At 36.1% G+C, this 14331-nt stretch overlaps 1 protein-coding gene across 1 annotated transcript; it reads left to right on the forward strand.

The window, feature by feature from the left end:
• Positions 1-7433: 7433 nt before the first annotated feature.
• LOC139125750 (cell adhesion molecule 2-like) lies at positions 7434-13768 on the forward strand. Its single transcript, XM_070691850.1, has 8 exons — positions 7434-7512; positions 8452-8752; positions 9603-9890; positions 10189-10494; positions 11376-11507; positions 11858-11873; positions 12256-12362; positions 13464-13768. Exons 2-8 carry the CDS (start codon positions 8623-8625, stop codon positions 13541-13543), a joined length of 1059 nt encoding a protein of 352 aa, XP_070547951.1. The 5' UTR covers positions 7434-7512; positions 8452-8622; the 3' UTR covers positions 13544-13768.
• The last annotated feature ends 563 nt before the right edge of the window (positions 13769-14331 follow it).

Here is a 14331-nt window from a genome sequence, read left to right on the forward strand (position 1 = left end):
ACTAGCTGTATGTTCTTCGTTGACTCTCCTGTATTGACAACCTACCTGTAGTTACACTATCATTAAAAAATGTCAGCCGGAATCGTTGTCAGTTGTTGAAAAGAACATAATTTGGCGCTTTAAACCTCAAAAGTAAGCACATCTTCAAAGATCCTTAAGAGACATATTCGTAGGTCTTTTATATAAATCTTATACGGATTTTTATACAAGGATATGTTTTTGATGAAATTGCAAAGGTCTCTCTTTGTGCGGCTTTAATGTCAACATTTAAAATCCCTATGAGTGCTAATTTAAACACATTAAGTGAGAGAAAACTAAGCATCTACATTTAATCTAGGGCGACGGTCCTGGAGATGAAGTGTTGGATCTCTGTCATCGGTGTGAAGAGAAACTCTATGAAAATGGAGTCTCAGCCTATGATTGTGAGGTAGGTATAGTAAAGAACCGCGCGAAGGCTGTTTTACAGAAGATGGTCTCTAACGTACATATAACCATTATCAATAGTTAGACTTCAAATGTCGATGCGTACATTACTTGACTTGAATAAGTGCTGGTTAATGTATAATGCCATTCAAGCATTGTATTTATGACACTGAAGTGTTTATATTTTCTGTAGAATGCAGAAGTTGGCTCAGAGTAAAATTTAATGTTTTCTATCTGAGGCACTTGATACCGTAGGGTTACGTTCGGCGTATTGTTAAACAGCTGTTGCTCATTTTGCTGTGTCACGTACTTTTAATAAAGTTATTTTAAGTCACAGCCATTTTAGTTTCCGAAAACTCCTTCTGCATATATGCATATTCAGAAATGGAATAAATGGGATAAAATATCTACTGACAGGTTACCAAGTTTGATATGCACAGAGCATGTACAGATATGGACAGCAAGTACAAATCGTATGCTTCTTATTGGCGCAGATGTGTTTTGATACATGTTTCTAATTGGTTGAATTGAAACAATAAGTACATGATCTCCGAAACATAGTCTGGTCTCCTGGCCCGTTTTAACCGCTGCCTGCGCTGCTCAAGAGAATATGGTTAAGGCATGTGCTACCTATTGGTACAGATCATTTTAGCGTGAGCAGTGCAGCAAGGGGACTAGATCATTAAACGGACAATTATTAACTAGTTACACCTTTAACATAAGTTATAGCAAAGTTCTGTCAATGTACATTATCTTTAGGTGTTGTGAATGATCGACGTGGAGACTAGCGTTTGTGTATTACTTGCACCTTCATAAGCGCAGGGCTAAATCGACACATTTACACTCGTGTAGTATGCCATTTGAGTATATTTTTAAGGAACATTACAACTTCAGTGAAATATAATATGTGCATATATTTTCTATAAGGACCATTGACGCTTCATATATCGATGTCATTCTATCTCTTACCATACAATCCGCTTTCTCTATGCACCATGCTCGGTGATAAATCCAATAAGCTGAAACATGGCAAACTTTCTTGATGACATGACAAAAATTTATCTCGTCGTCACCCTGAGCCTCTAAACTACCTTTATCAGAAGTCAAGTAATCTTAAAAGATCGTATTGAATGATTTTTGTTCAAGTTATCAGAACGTTCCTTTGAAAAAATACCTGAAGGTATTAGACATTGTATGTAGGAGGGCCAACATTTTATAATAAAAATATGTCTTTTTGTTTTTTTTCTTATTGTGTAACAGAAGATAGCTTGCCCGGATGAGTTTACCGGTAGTTTTTCCTTGGATCCGTTCCAACCTATCGTCGCCATTGTACCAACTTTAACATGTATGGTAATCGTTGGCGAAGAAACACAGAAGTCTATTGTTACTATAATATTTAAGAAGGTTTTTACATGTGTTCATTTCGACTGATTGTTTCCATGATTTTGCGTGATGACAAATTAAAGCCCCTGTGAAAAAAAAACACAGAGTTTACTGAGACAATGTTATATCGGAAAAGGTATTTAATGTATAGCAACTTACTGTGTGTGACTGTGTGTGTAGATAGGGGTCATTATATACATATGTAGGAGAAATATTTACATCCCCGTCTGTCTCTGTCTCTGTCTTTTTTTATTTGTCAGTATCTCCTTCTGTCTGTCCTTCAGTGTGTATGTAACTGTCTCTGTAGGTTTTATTATCTCTCAGTGTCTCTGTCAGACTCTATGGCTACCTGTCTATCCGTCTATCTGGTTGTCTCTCTTACTGTCGCATTTCTATTGTCACATCTATATATTTCCTTAAAGGGTTTGTTGTTCCCGTATAACCGGCACTCTGATATAAACCAACACATTCTATTATGAAAATGCAATTTACAGCTATATCGACTGTAGGGGCTGTTACCTGTCGACCTGTTTGTGAGACTGCAATTGGATAGATAGAATAAGTGTTTTTGATATAAGTATACAGAAAAGGAAAGAATCATAGCCATTGAAAAAAGGCAAGACAGAAAACATCAACCTATGTGTGTTTGTTGTTGATCTTTTCCCTTCGAATGCTACCCATGGAATGTCTTGTTTAAGAAACAAATTATGAAGACGTAATCGCCGTTATTTACCGACCAACGCATAACTGTTGAGAAAAACAATTTATATATACTTAAAGAACAATAAAAACATTAAAGCTGCAAGCAGCGTTAGCCGGGCCGAAGCGTTTAACATGTTTTAAATGCTTGCACTGATGATATTATGTGCACAATTGAGCTTGGGAAGTGTTATGGTTACAGTACGGAATAATTTTGAACGTCAATTCATAGTTACAGTAGGTTTTGCAGGTAATCATATGTTTTTACACAAAATCCAATATGGCGGCCAAATACTTGACAGATCCAATTGCCTCCCTCAAACTTAGAATTGCTTACACTTAGAAAGATATCAGTAAAATTTCACTTTAATCGGTGTGTTGCACTGGACAAATGCTTGATATACACAATATATTCACATATATTGATTCTGGAATTGTGTCAAATACGTTAAGTATACACATACATATCAAATGCGAAAATTCAGTGTATATTTAGTGTGCAAAGATCTGCATTACGTATACTCGTGATCTGCATAGAAAAACACTACGCATATCAACATATTGGAATGTTCCATATACAAAGATATACCTTCCGTATGCAATTGAAATTGTGTTCTATATTCGTCAATATACGTAAATATTCTAAGCGCATATTAAGCATTTTTTCCAGTGATGGTTATTGAGGAGAATATTTTTACTGATTAAATAGTGATTTTCACGAAATCAAATACGGCGGCTACACCACGTGACCGATTCAAATGCCTTTCACAAACATGGAAAAAAAATATTTGCGAATTCGTAAGACCTGTTAGCATGCTTGTTATACAATAAATTTCAAAGCGACTTTACCCGTTGGTCATCTAGAAAAAAGTAATTTTAGGTCATTATAGGAAAGCTCCATAAACATAGGAATACCCTACTTCTCTACTTAGTTATCAGAGGATCAATTTCACAGACCCGCCTTTCGTACAGTGGCACTACAATGGCACCAGCTGGAAAAGATAAACATAACAATGGAATATTCACACCTTGGGGGGATTAAAAGTATTCTGTTTGTCACCCGAGTTGGTCAGGCAAGGACCCGGGTTTCAGGTACCATGCAAGTTAATGTAGTCTTCCCCTAATGTTTTTTGAAAATCAAATATGGCTGCCAGGTCACGTGACCAATCAATATATCTATACTCAGATCCACGAGAACTCATAAGTACCTATTAGCCCTGCAAGTTTGAGAACTTTGCGGTAAGCAGTGTTTGAGTTCCAGGTCCACAAAAAAGTAACGGATAGAAGAAAATTTAACACAAGAAAACAACAGGGGCCCAAGTCTTGCGGTCTGGGCCCCTAATACCCGAATGTCTTTACTTTTCGTGTCTCAAATCACAGAGTCGCTTTGCAGACTAGCGCGAATTCTTGCAAATGTAACTTATCGTCACTTTAGTTTAACATGACAACAGAAGGGGAAATACAGGTCTGAAATCAAGTTGCACTGGGCAAAATGCTTGATATACAACAATATATACACATATACTCTACTATGTACATGTGCCAAATACGTTAAGTGTACACTTACGTATACTAATAAATGCAAAACTACTGTGTAAACTAAGTGTGCAAAGATTTGCATTACGTATACTCATGATCTGCATAGATATACGGCATGCATATCAACATATTGAATGTTCCATATACAAAGATATACGTTGCGTATACAATTATATTGTGTTCCATGTATGTCAATATATGTAAATATGCTAAGCGCATATCAAGCTTGTTGTCCAGTGTTGGTTTGCCTAAAGCGCTCATGATATGCCACGTCACTAGAAAAGATCAATCCAGTAAAACACGAAAACCAGAAGTATTATGCTGTTGTGGTTAGATAATTTGGTTCGATAATTTGGTTAATAATGACAAATCATGGCTTGGATATATGCGGATATCATATCCCATCTATGGATCAGTAATTAAATTTAATACACATTACAAATTATTCTCAGTCACACAAATTACGCACTTAATGCTTAAAAGGAAAAAATTGCGAAATAGGTCATCGGACCAGAATAATTAATAATGGTGTTTCTACCTTTGGACTGAGCACAGAACAATGGGTAACAACTTTTAATTCTCCTTCAGCTGTCTGAAAGGATGCTACTTTACTACTTTGGCGCATCACATTGTATGTATCAAGTCTGTTATTTATGAGGTTATGTTTCGTCTGTGAGGTTCGTGACATTTACCTGTGTCATGATCATGGTATTCAATGTTTTTGTTAAAATTTTGTGATGAAATTTTAAATATTTGGTTGAGGGCATAACAGTTTGTAACACATCCTGCCTGTTTTCGAAAGCATTCATCTTTTAACAGCTCAGATAAATTGATTTGGGAAATTTAAAAAGCTCTCTTGGCGTATAGTGTTACGCTTAAATGCCAGCCATGATTTAATCGACAAATACATTTACAATTCATCGTAAGGAAGGTTACGTCCATGGCCGCGTAACCTTATGCATATTCGAAAACATCACACTCCGTTATGAATACAATAGTCCATTATATACACAGCTACCAATTAACTTAGATCGTGTATTAACAGGTCAAACTATTTCACGTGGAAAACTGTCAATACACCACAAAACTATGTGTGATTTCATGGCATTCAGTTTGTCTTCACCACACCGTTAATGTTGTCGCCTTTCTTCCAAAGAATCCCTACTATGGTGATTTTTGCAGAGGTTTTCGTCATTTACAAAAGCACAAACGTACAACATAGCAACACCAGGATTTCTGTCATCTTCTTCACAAATGTTTGTTGTTGGATAATGAGGTCGAACGTTTGCGCCTGATTAAAAATTGTGTACTGATAATGTAAATTCGGAGAAATGCTAGATAATAACCAGTTTTTTTTTTCAGTAAATGCAATGCGCAGAGTTAAGTATCACCTAGTAGTGGCTTGTGAATGAGAGTCTGATGCTCTTTCTAAGTGAAGTTGCTTACAGATAAGCCTGCTACTGATAAAGGCAGGACTTCTCTAAAGCAACCACCCAGTTTATATATATTTAAGGCTAGCTAGCTGTAACTCTTAAATATATATTGATCTCAGAATATATTCCTCTTCTCTCCCGGTTTTCTCTGAATCTACCCTCTGAAGGAAAATGCTGAAGGGACAGGGGTCTTTACTGCAGTATAAAACAATTGCTCGTTGAAACATTAATTTTTCGAGTACATCCGATTTTCACAAACGATTCTTACTTATAACATGAGCACAACATCGACATCTTTTTATAAGATTTTAAAGACGATATTAAAAATGGTGTAATATTTAACAAGTTCCTCAAGTTTGTGAGAAATTGTGCCGATCCAATCATCCAAATTAGTTCCAATTGTGTTCTATTTAAAAGAAAGTTTATTGTTATCAATGAGGTCAGGTTAATTCTTCTCAAGATAGCATATTAGGTATTTTAAGACCATTTTTTCATTATGGTTTTATATCACTTTTTGGTGATTTGGTTTCCGTTACCCTTGTCAAAATTTTAAGACACACCGGGGCTTCCCTGCCTCTTTTGTTTGCAGATACCCTGCCATTTTTTGAATAGTAATTTTCAGGTTCTACAAATATTACTCAAGGGTAGATTGTAGTGACTATATTCCTGTTCTTCTCCATAATGTATATTTGTCTTCGGACTTTTTTATGGATCTGTGACGTTAGGTATCAGGCCTGTCTACAAACTTACCTTTGAAGGATTCGCCCTCTCCTTGAAAACCAACCTTACCGGGGGCAAGGCCATTGCAAGTCCTCTTGTGACCAATAACCTGGTTTAGATCAAGATCCAGAGCCACTTGAGAAAGAAATCCCTGATTGCATATCCTTCATGTGCTGTTACTCGAGCCAAGTCAAAGAAGACTTCTGAGAATCCAGATATTGTCAAAAAAGACGTTACAGACGTTGACTTAAATGACAACTTTCTGTGTAATCTCATATCAAAATATTAATCACCACTGTATGATATTCTAAAAATATTCCGATCACGTGAGATTAATATTTGTGCTGCTTTTAAAAGATACTGGGAAAAATAATGGTAGAGAGTTCTATCAGATGAAAGTTAATATGAGGTCTGTCAGTGACTTGCCAGTTTCGCTGGTAGTGGAAAACAAAATGCAACGTTTATGTTTGCCAGTTGACGCAGAGTGAAATCAAGTAAAGGGCAGATGTTTGTATAGAGCTAGCATTTAGAATACTGAAATTTTTCGAAATTGGTTTTCAAGTGCGACAAAAATATAATTATACTAAAATTATACGAAATATATGAAAGACGTAGACTGCAAAGTCTGGAGTGGCTATAATACAACACAGAGAGAATAAATTTATTTTTTTGTATATTATACAAAAAACCCGTTACAATCAGAATTAAATTTCTCAACGGAAAAATTTATTCCATATGTTAATATTCAAACCATGTAAGTGATGCATCATTTTCATTAATAGTTAGTTCCTTATATGTAATTTGTTTGTCTATTGTTTGTTTAGCTTTGTATAGAGCCTGGTAACAAGCCGATAAGTCACTTATATTTGAAATGGTGGAAGAAGTAATAAGTTTCTCAATTTACCATGATGACATGTTCGAATAATCATACATTTCATGTTTTTTTTTTCTGATTTTATGCCCCCTCGATGGCGAAGGGCAAACAACGAAATCGCTATGCTAGAGCACATTACATACCACGAAAATTTCAATAGATACATTTCAAACAGTTGAAAATACATAATGGGTACAAAACACTATATAATGGCACTTTCACAGAAAAGAAAGAAAACCTGGGTTCAATAGCACTTCATTTGTTCTGAAACAACGCCCTCTTCCGACGGATCTATGTAATTTCGAATTTATCATTTTTACAAATTGTTCAGGAGGCTAAATGATAAATAAAAAAGGAAAGAACTCGGCTCGTTCGCAGCTTTCCATAAAATGATTGCACGCAGGAATCTCGCTCTATATGTTACGGTTTTTCTCATATTGGGTAAGTGTGCATTTTTCAATCTTCGGCAATGGCACATCAACTCAGAGCATTTGACTAAATCTAAATTAAAATTCTTGTGTTGTCGCTCTACTTAGTATACATTTTATTCAAGTCTGCAATTAGAATGAGTACAGGTTGAACAAGGCGAGTCGTCGATTGCGAGAGTAACTTAATCGTCAGAATGACGGCTTACATTTAGTAATATCATCTATTGTCATAATGAACGGTCAAATGTATAATGGTAGTTGGTGATGTTGTTTAATTTCGGATTACTGGTCAGGTAATACCATGGCAGTTCAACGTATCTCAGTTAACCTGACCCGGTGTAAAATGAGGCTAATGTAGCATTCAAATGTCAGCATTCATATAGTTACTGTAATCGAAAGACGACTCTCGATGCTAGAGGAGCTTTTTCAGTCTAAATCATGTAGATGATCAAGTTTCTCTGATAGACGTTACTTTTAAAGTTACCTTCATTTTTTTGTAAGTTTGTTTTTCTATAGAATGCAACTTTGCAAATTCCACGCTTGATATGTAATTTGGTAATTATTAGTTTGTGTATTAAACTAAAAGGGCAGCTCTGCCAATTTAATATATCAAGAATTCGCAGGGAACGCGGACGGCATATGGTTGGGTTCTATTTCTAGCATCCTTTTATAAAAAGGTTGTGGCGATACAACGGTTGAAGAAATGTTATTTTGGTCACTTCGGTGTGTATTTTTTACTTGTCCTCCGATTGATGTGCAGAGAACATAATTTTAAATGCATTCTCATACAAATACACAAAGCAAATAGTACATAAGAAACGGCAATTGATAGCTCATGAACGCAGTTGTTTGAATTGTCATTGCCTTCAAAACAGTCCCTCCATTAACAAGCAATTCCCGCGCCTTGTCAAAAAATGCGCTTATTCTTAATGACTCGTTCCACATTGTCTAGAATTCAGCAACGCGAAGACATTCATCGTCAAACCAGTGGATACTCTGGTTCGCCTAGGAGACTCCACGCAACTGAACTGTACCTTCAGCAGCGCCTCTGCTCGAAAAGCATGGTACATGAGAACGGCATTGACGGCGTCAAGGAGAATCCGACCAAATTCAAACAGACACTATGAAATCGTCACCGAGGGAAGTCTCTAATCTTCGTTTGCACAAGGTGACGTCTAGCGAACAAGCAAAATACTTATGTGCACTTTCTTCAGATCTAACGGAAGGAGCTGTGGCTTCTATTTATGTCATAAGTAAGTTTAAAAAGTAACGATAGTTCGAGCGCTTCACATTACGAAAGGCATTTTTGTAAAGCCAATATTTCTTTGTATCATTTGACAGCGTTTGCAGCGTCGGATTATAAATGGTAGCGAATGAGACATGCAGTCTTTCTATATACTATGCAACTTAAGACAACGAGGTTGAAAAGCAGATTGAACGAGTGTTGTAAATTGAGATGGCTTCATGGTTTATGTAGAGAGAGAGAGAGAGAGAGAGAGAGAGAGAGAGAGAGGAGAGAGAGAGAGAGAGAGAGAGAGAGAGAGAGAGAGAGAGAGAGAGAGAGAGGAGAGAGAGAGAGAGAGAGAGAGAGAGAGAGAGAGAGAGAGAGATGAGAAATATGAAAACAACGCTACACGATAATGCACCTTATGAAATGAGGAGTAGTGGGAATTTGCAGTAATACAATTCGTAGTGACCTGTTGTGGTTCTTATTGGTTGTAAGCATATTAAGTCAAAATCTGTGGTGTTATTTGGTCTTAGTCCAGGGCAGTAAATATTGTATGATAAAAAGATTAACAAATTTATTATTGAGGGAAATTTACACAAAGAGCCTGAGTTAAACGAAGCTACAACGATATGGGATATGACATAGGGGAACGTTTAGGTTTGTTTACACTGACTGTGGCCGTGTCAACGTTTGTAGGGCGTTTGACATCGTTGTCAACGCACGTGCTAAATAGTGTTCGGGGATACAACGTGCCGGAACTTATCTAAAATGATTCAAAATTTTAACGGAATAACTGCGGGATATCATTACACACAGGATAAAGCGATATGGGCATGGGTATGTGATAAATGTATTTTATTGTTCAAATGTTACAGGTAGTGTCCCAGTATGCTCAGTCGATCCGACGTACATTCCAACGGAGGGAGACAATGTTACATTGACTTGCAGCATCGACTTAAACCAGTATGCACCGGGTGAACTTGTCTGGTTTAAGAATGGAATTGAAATTCACAGAAAAAAGGGACAACAAAGTACGGTGACTATACAAGTGGATAGATCAGATCACGGAGCAACATATGACTGTGGACTTCAACATTTCACTTTGCCGTCTTGGAAATGGTCAAACCTCACTTGCCTGGAGAAAATCGTTATGGAGGTAAAATGTAAGTATGTTTTATCGTTACGTAGTTACTGCAGAGGGCGTTAAAATACTGTCCTCAAGTGGCTATTAATGACATTAATGAAGTAATAAATATAATAATCACTGCTAAATTACTTAAAATATTAGGTGTAATTCATAAAAAAAAATCAAGCCCACGTAGCATTCGATACACATCGAAACCTTCCAAATAAAGTCGCTCTTTTATAAAATATGTTTAGCGAACTATGATGGTCCACCAATTTCAATCTCCTCAAAGGTCTCGAATCTTCATCAGTTTGCCTTTTATTTATTGCTTGCAGACACAGCTGGTTATATTAAAGCAAATAAAACAACGTTTGAAGTTCCGGTTGGGGACGTTATGAACTTAAATTGCACGGCGGACGGTTTTCCGACACCAAACATAAGCTGGTTTGACAGCGATGGTGACGTCATTCCTGGCAATGAAGTAAACCAAAACATAAAAATACATAATCACGACGAGACGAGAGTTACGAGTAGATTAAATATTACCATTGTCGATGAGTCGTACCACGGAATATACAGATGTGAAGCATTCAACGGAATAACATCAAGTGTTAATCAGACTTTTAAGATAGTGAAACAAGGTAAGTATTCATACTTTCACTGATTTCCTTAGGTTCTACGAAGTAAAGTCACTGATATTCGGGAGGGGGGGGGTAGGATATGTATAACGAAAAAATATGCGCTATTAATCTTTGTGATATTTTTTGGAGGACATTTATTATATGATTTCGTATAACTCAAAATAACAGGAAGGTGTATGAGATTTGATTCATTATGATAAACTAAAACGATTATTCTTACCAGGAAACTCTTAACATAACCATAGTTGCTAAAAAATCTTTGTTTTGGCCACTTCATTACAGATAAAACTGTTAAATGTATAAGGTCAAGTGGCGAAGATTTTGATAAAATATACTATTTACTTTGAATGGCTTTCACTCGTAACGTCTTTATTTGTGTTTGAACAATTGCAGCAACTCATTTTAGTTTAACAATGGAAACGCTTTGAGGCTAAGACTACTTTTTTATTTTGATATCAGTCGCCAAGTACATACAGTCTTACGCTATGAAAGCGATTTCATTAGCAAAGTACATACATATATATTACATACATTATTTAAGACCATATAAGGGTGATTGACAAATTAAAAAAAGAAATGAATTTCGGGTCTTCATCCTGCAGTGACGTCACGACGTCATCGATTATTACGCCTAATATTATCGGCATTGGGTCCATCACAGAACAAACATGAGTTTGTCATTACATAATATTGTACGGCTATGATCTGCTGATCCGAAGAACTAGCTTAGCTCTGCAATCGAGGGAGAGGGAGTGGGGGAAAGGGAGATTTCTCAATTAAGACGGATGGAATATTCAGTGACAAGTGATTCGCGTTTTATTCTTACTTTCTGGTAGCAACATGTTGAACTTCTTACTTACCATGAACATACTCATTTACAGAAAGCCAATGGCGAAATACAGTCGTCGTTGTAATCGCAGTCACTGTCGCCGCTGTTCTACTTACAGCCGCCGCGACATTCTTAGTGGTATGCTTCTGCAGGAGACGTTCGAAGAAATTACACCATATCAAAGGTAATCTTGCCTTTTAAGCTGACTGATACTGTAAAAGATGGACAAATTTACGTTAGGCTGGTACATGTCTATAATTTGACGAAAGTCTCTTTTGTGATATTAGAACATCCGTACGGGAGTGTAGGGCATAACGTTAATTAATATAGTCTTTCTTAAGTACCTTTATTGAAAGAAAGGGGAAGACAACAAATATAATTGCAAATTTCTTTGGAGAAAATCGATGAAACATCATAATTTCAATCATACTAAAATGGCCATGATTGCAAATAAAATTAATTGAGATAAACTCGTATGTTGTATCGAAGTTATTTGATGATAACAATCCTGTTTTTTATTGTTTTCTCCAAAAGGCAACACTTATGAGAGGTAAGTAGATATTTTAATTCCCAGAAAACGTAGAATGTTTCTTATCAAAACGAGAATCATTATTGAAAAATATAAATTTAGTATGAAGAATGGACGCTTGAATGGATGATGGATGAATGAATGAATGAATGAATGAATGAATGAATGAATGAATGAATGAATGAATGAATGAATGAATGAATGAATGGATGAATGACTAGTGAATGAATGAATGAATGAATGAATGAATGAATGAATGAATGAATGAATGAATGAATGAATGAATGAATGAATGAATGAATGAATGAATGAATGAATGAATGAATGAATGAATGAATGAAATTTATAAGGTGCTATTACCTCTCCTATATACCTATACAGAAATGTTTTTTTCTCTTTCAAGTTCTGGTGCTGCAAATGATATGACAGGACATTTGACGCAACTTGACGCCGGTAATAGACTTGACTCAGAAACATTGCCTCCAAAGCGTGACGTAAATCTATATCAAGGTAAGACAAATGTTTTCATGGTATTTTCGTGGAACGATACCAATTATAGTGGTTCGAACTATCCGGTGGTAGGAAACGTTATACTTGTTCTTCAGGGAAAAACAAGAGGTAAGAAAACAAAATAACAAGACAAGGATTAAAACCAGAAGTTTGGTTATTTAGTCATGCAGTAAAGTAGCAAGTACAATAACGGAAGACGGTATTATGTGTTTCTATGACTTGATATAGTGATGTAACAGTATATCATATTATAGTTTGTATTACATAGTAGCTTACTCTGCTTCACTTGCCTCAACTTGTTACGGTGTTATTTGATATGAATTATATGTTTTTTTTTTACTTCGATATTGTTTATTTGTTATATAGTTCAATTTCCTATGATCTGACTTTATATAGTTTGGTATTGTAAAGTTGACGCGGTGAAATGACATCATGACAAAACATGGCACCACATGACATGATATAATATGAAATGTATGGTATTCTATGATGTGGTGTGATAAGACATGCTGTACTGTGACGTTATGTGAGTGATGTGATGTGATGTGATGTGATCTAATGTGATGCAACGTTACGTGATGTTATGGAATTTGATTTCATTAAATTTGATTTGATCTCAGAGCCTTATTGCCTGACATGCGAAGTAGCTTAATCATTATTTTGCAAAATCTACATTTTGTTGCAATACAAAGACGATATATTCTGCAAATGTAAACCCTATGAAATTCAGAAAGCAGCCAATCCTTTTTTAGGAAAAAAGACAAAACAACAGGGGCGAGAAAATCACTTAACGGGGCAGGACGGAGCAAGAAAAGCACAATTTTAAATCATGCAGCACCATGTCTAGTAAAAATAAACAAAAGCACATTCAGGAGATCGACGTCAGAGTAGTATGATTGCGAATCACAAAGCAACATTTTAGCATGGATTGAACACGATGACGAAAATATTACTCAGGCTAATGTTCAAATGTAATATATATCGGCATAATTTGGTACGCTGTGGTCCCGGCATTAATTGTGTTCAAACGCCTTCTGTTTTACTGGCACACCATGTCTACTATTTTGTCTGCAATTAAGTGAACATCTTTTGATTTTTAAGGTAACTCAAAGGGGCGAAGTCGTGTAAACAGAGGTACAAACACGGTGTCTTTACAACAGCAGAACGGGCCATCAAATTAGAGAAGACACAATACGCGTCCATACAGTTTGTGTAAGAAAACTTGACAAGATGACATCAGGTAGTTTGAAAGAAGGAGCAAATGCAAAAAGAAATCAGAATTCACATTTAGGGCAATTGCATCTCAAAGCATGTCGACCGCATGCATGTGGCCGGACATTACTAATACTACAATTTATCAGACATCTAGTAGTAGTGTAGGTATATGCAAACTCTTCTTATGATCAAAGCAGTTCATGTTACTTAACATGTTATTTGTAAAATGTAAATATTTACTTTAATTCAATGCACATTGATAATTTGCAAAGGTTAGTACTTCAGGGTTTGTCAAAGTAGGACAAGTAAGTGTAATATCAGATTTTGCTTCCGAGGCTCACAGTAAAGGCAAAACTTGTCATGAACCAAGATTCTACCTAACGTAGCAGATCTAGCGAACTGCGTTGTGTTACCATCCTCATGGAGGGGTGTCAACTTTTATGTGTAAAGTCTTATTGTATCGTTGTGAGGGGAAGCCAGTACAGGAGCGCGAACTGTGAACCCAGGGGTGAATTCTGGCGGGATATCTCCCGCACTTTAGTTGTGGATAGGTGAACATGTTCACAGCTGATGTATGGCAATTCAGGATTCCTTGAATATTTAGCATTTTCTATCTGTAGTAATATTACAAGATCGTTTGTTAGGTATATGGTTTGATTTTTGACATGTATTTTATTTGCACTTTCACATCAGCTGCACTCAAAATCTATTTTGGCAATGTGAAGTGGCGAGATATATTACAGCTCACTGAAGC

This window comes from Ptychodera flava, chromosome 3, assembly GCF_041260155.1.
Source record: "Ptychodera flava strain L36383 chromosome 3, AS_Pfla_20210202, whole genome shotgun sequence".
NCBI classification, from domain to species: domain Eukaryota; kingdom Metazoa; phylum Hemichordata; class Enteropneusta; family Ptychoderidae; genus Ptychodera; species Ptychodera flava.

Excerpts from the sequence above, each read along its gene's own strand:
- LOC139125750 (XM_070691850.1), top strand. The coding sequence starts at position 8,623 with ATGAAATCGTCACCGAGGGAAGTCTCTAATCTTCGTTTGCACAAGGTG. Across the intron at positions 10,495-11,375 it reads TTTTAAGATAGTGAAACAAG|AAAGCCAATGGCGAAATACA; the intron begins GTAAGTATTCAT and ends ACTCATTTACAG. Across the intron at positions 12,363-13,463 it reads TGACGTAAATCTATATCAAG|GTAACTCAAAGGGGCGAAGT; the intron begins GTAAGACAAATG and ends TTGATTTTTAAG.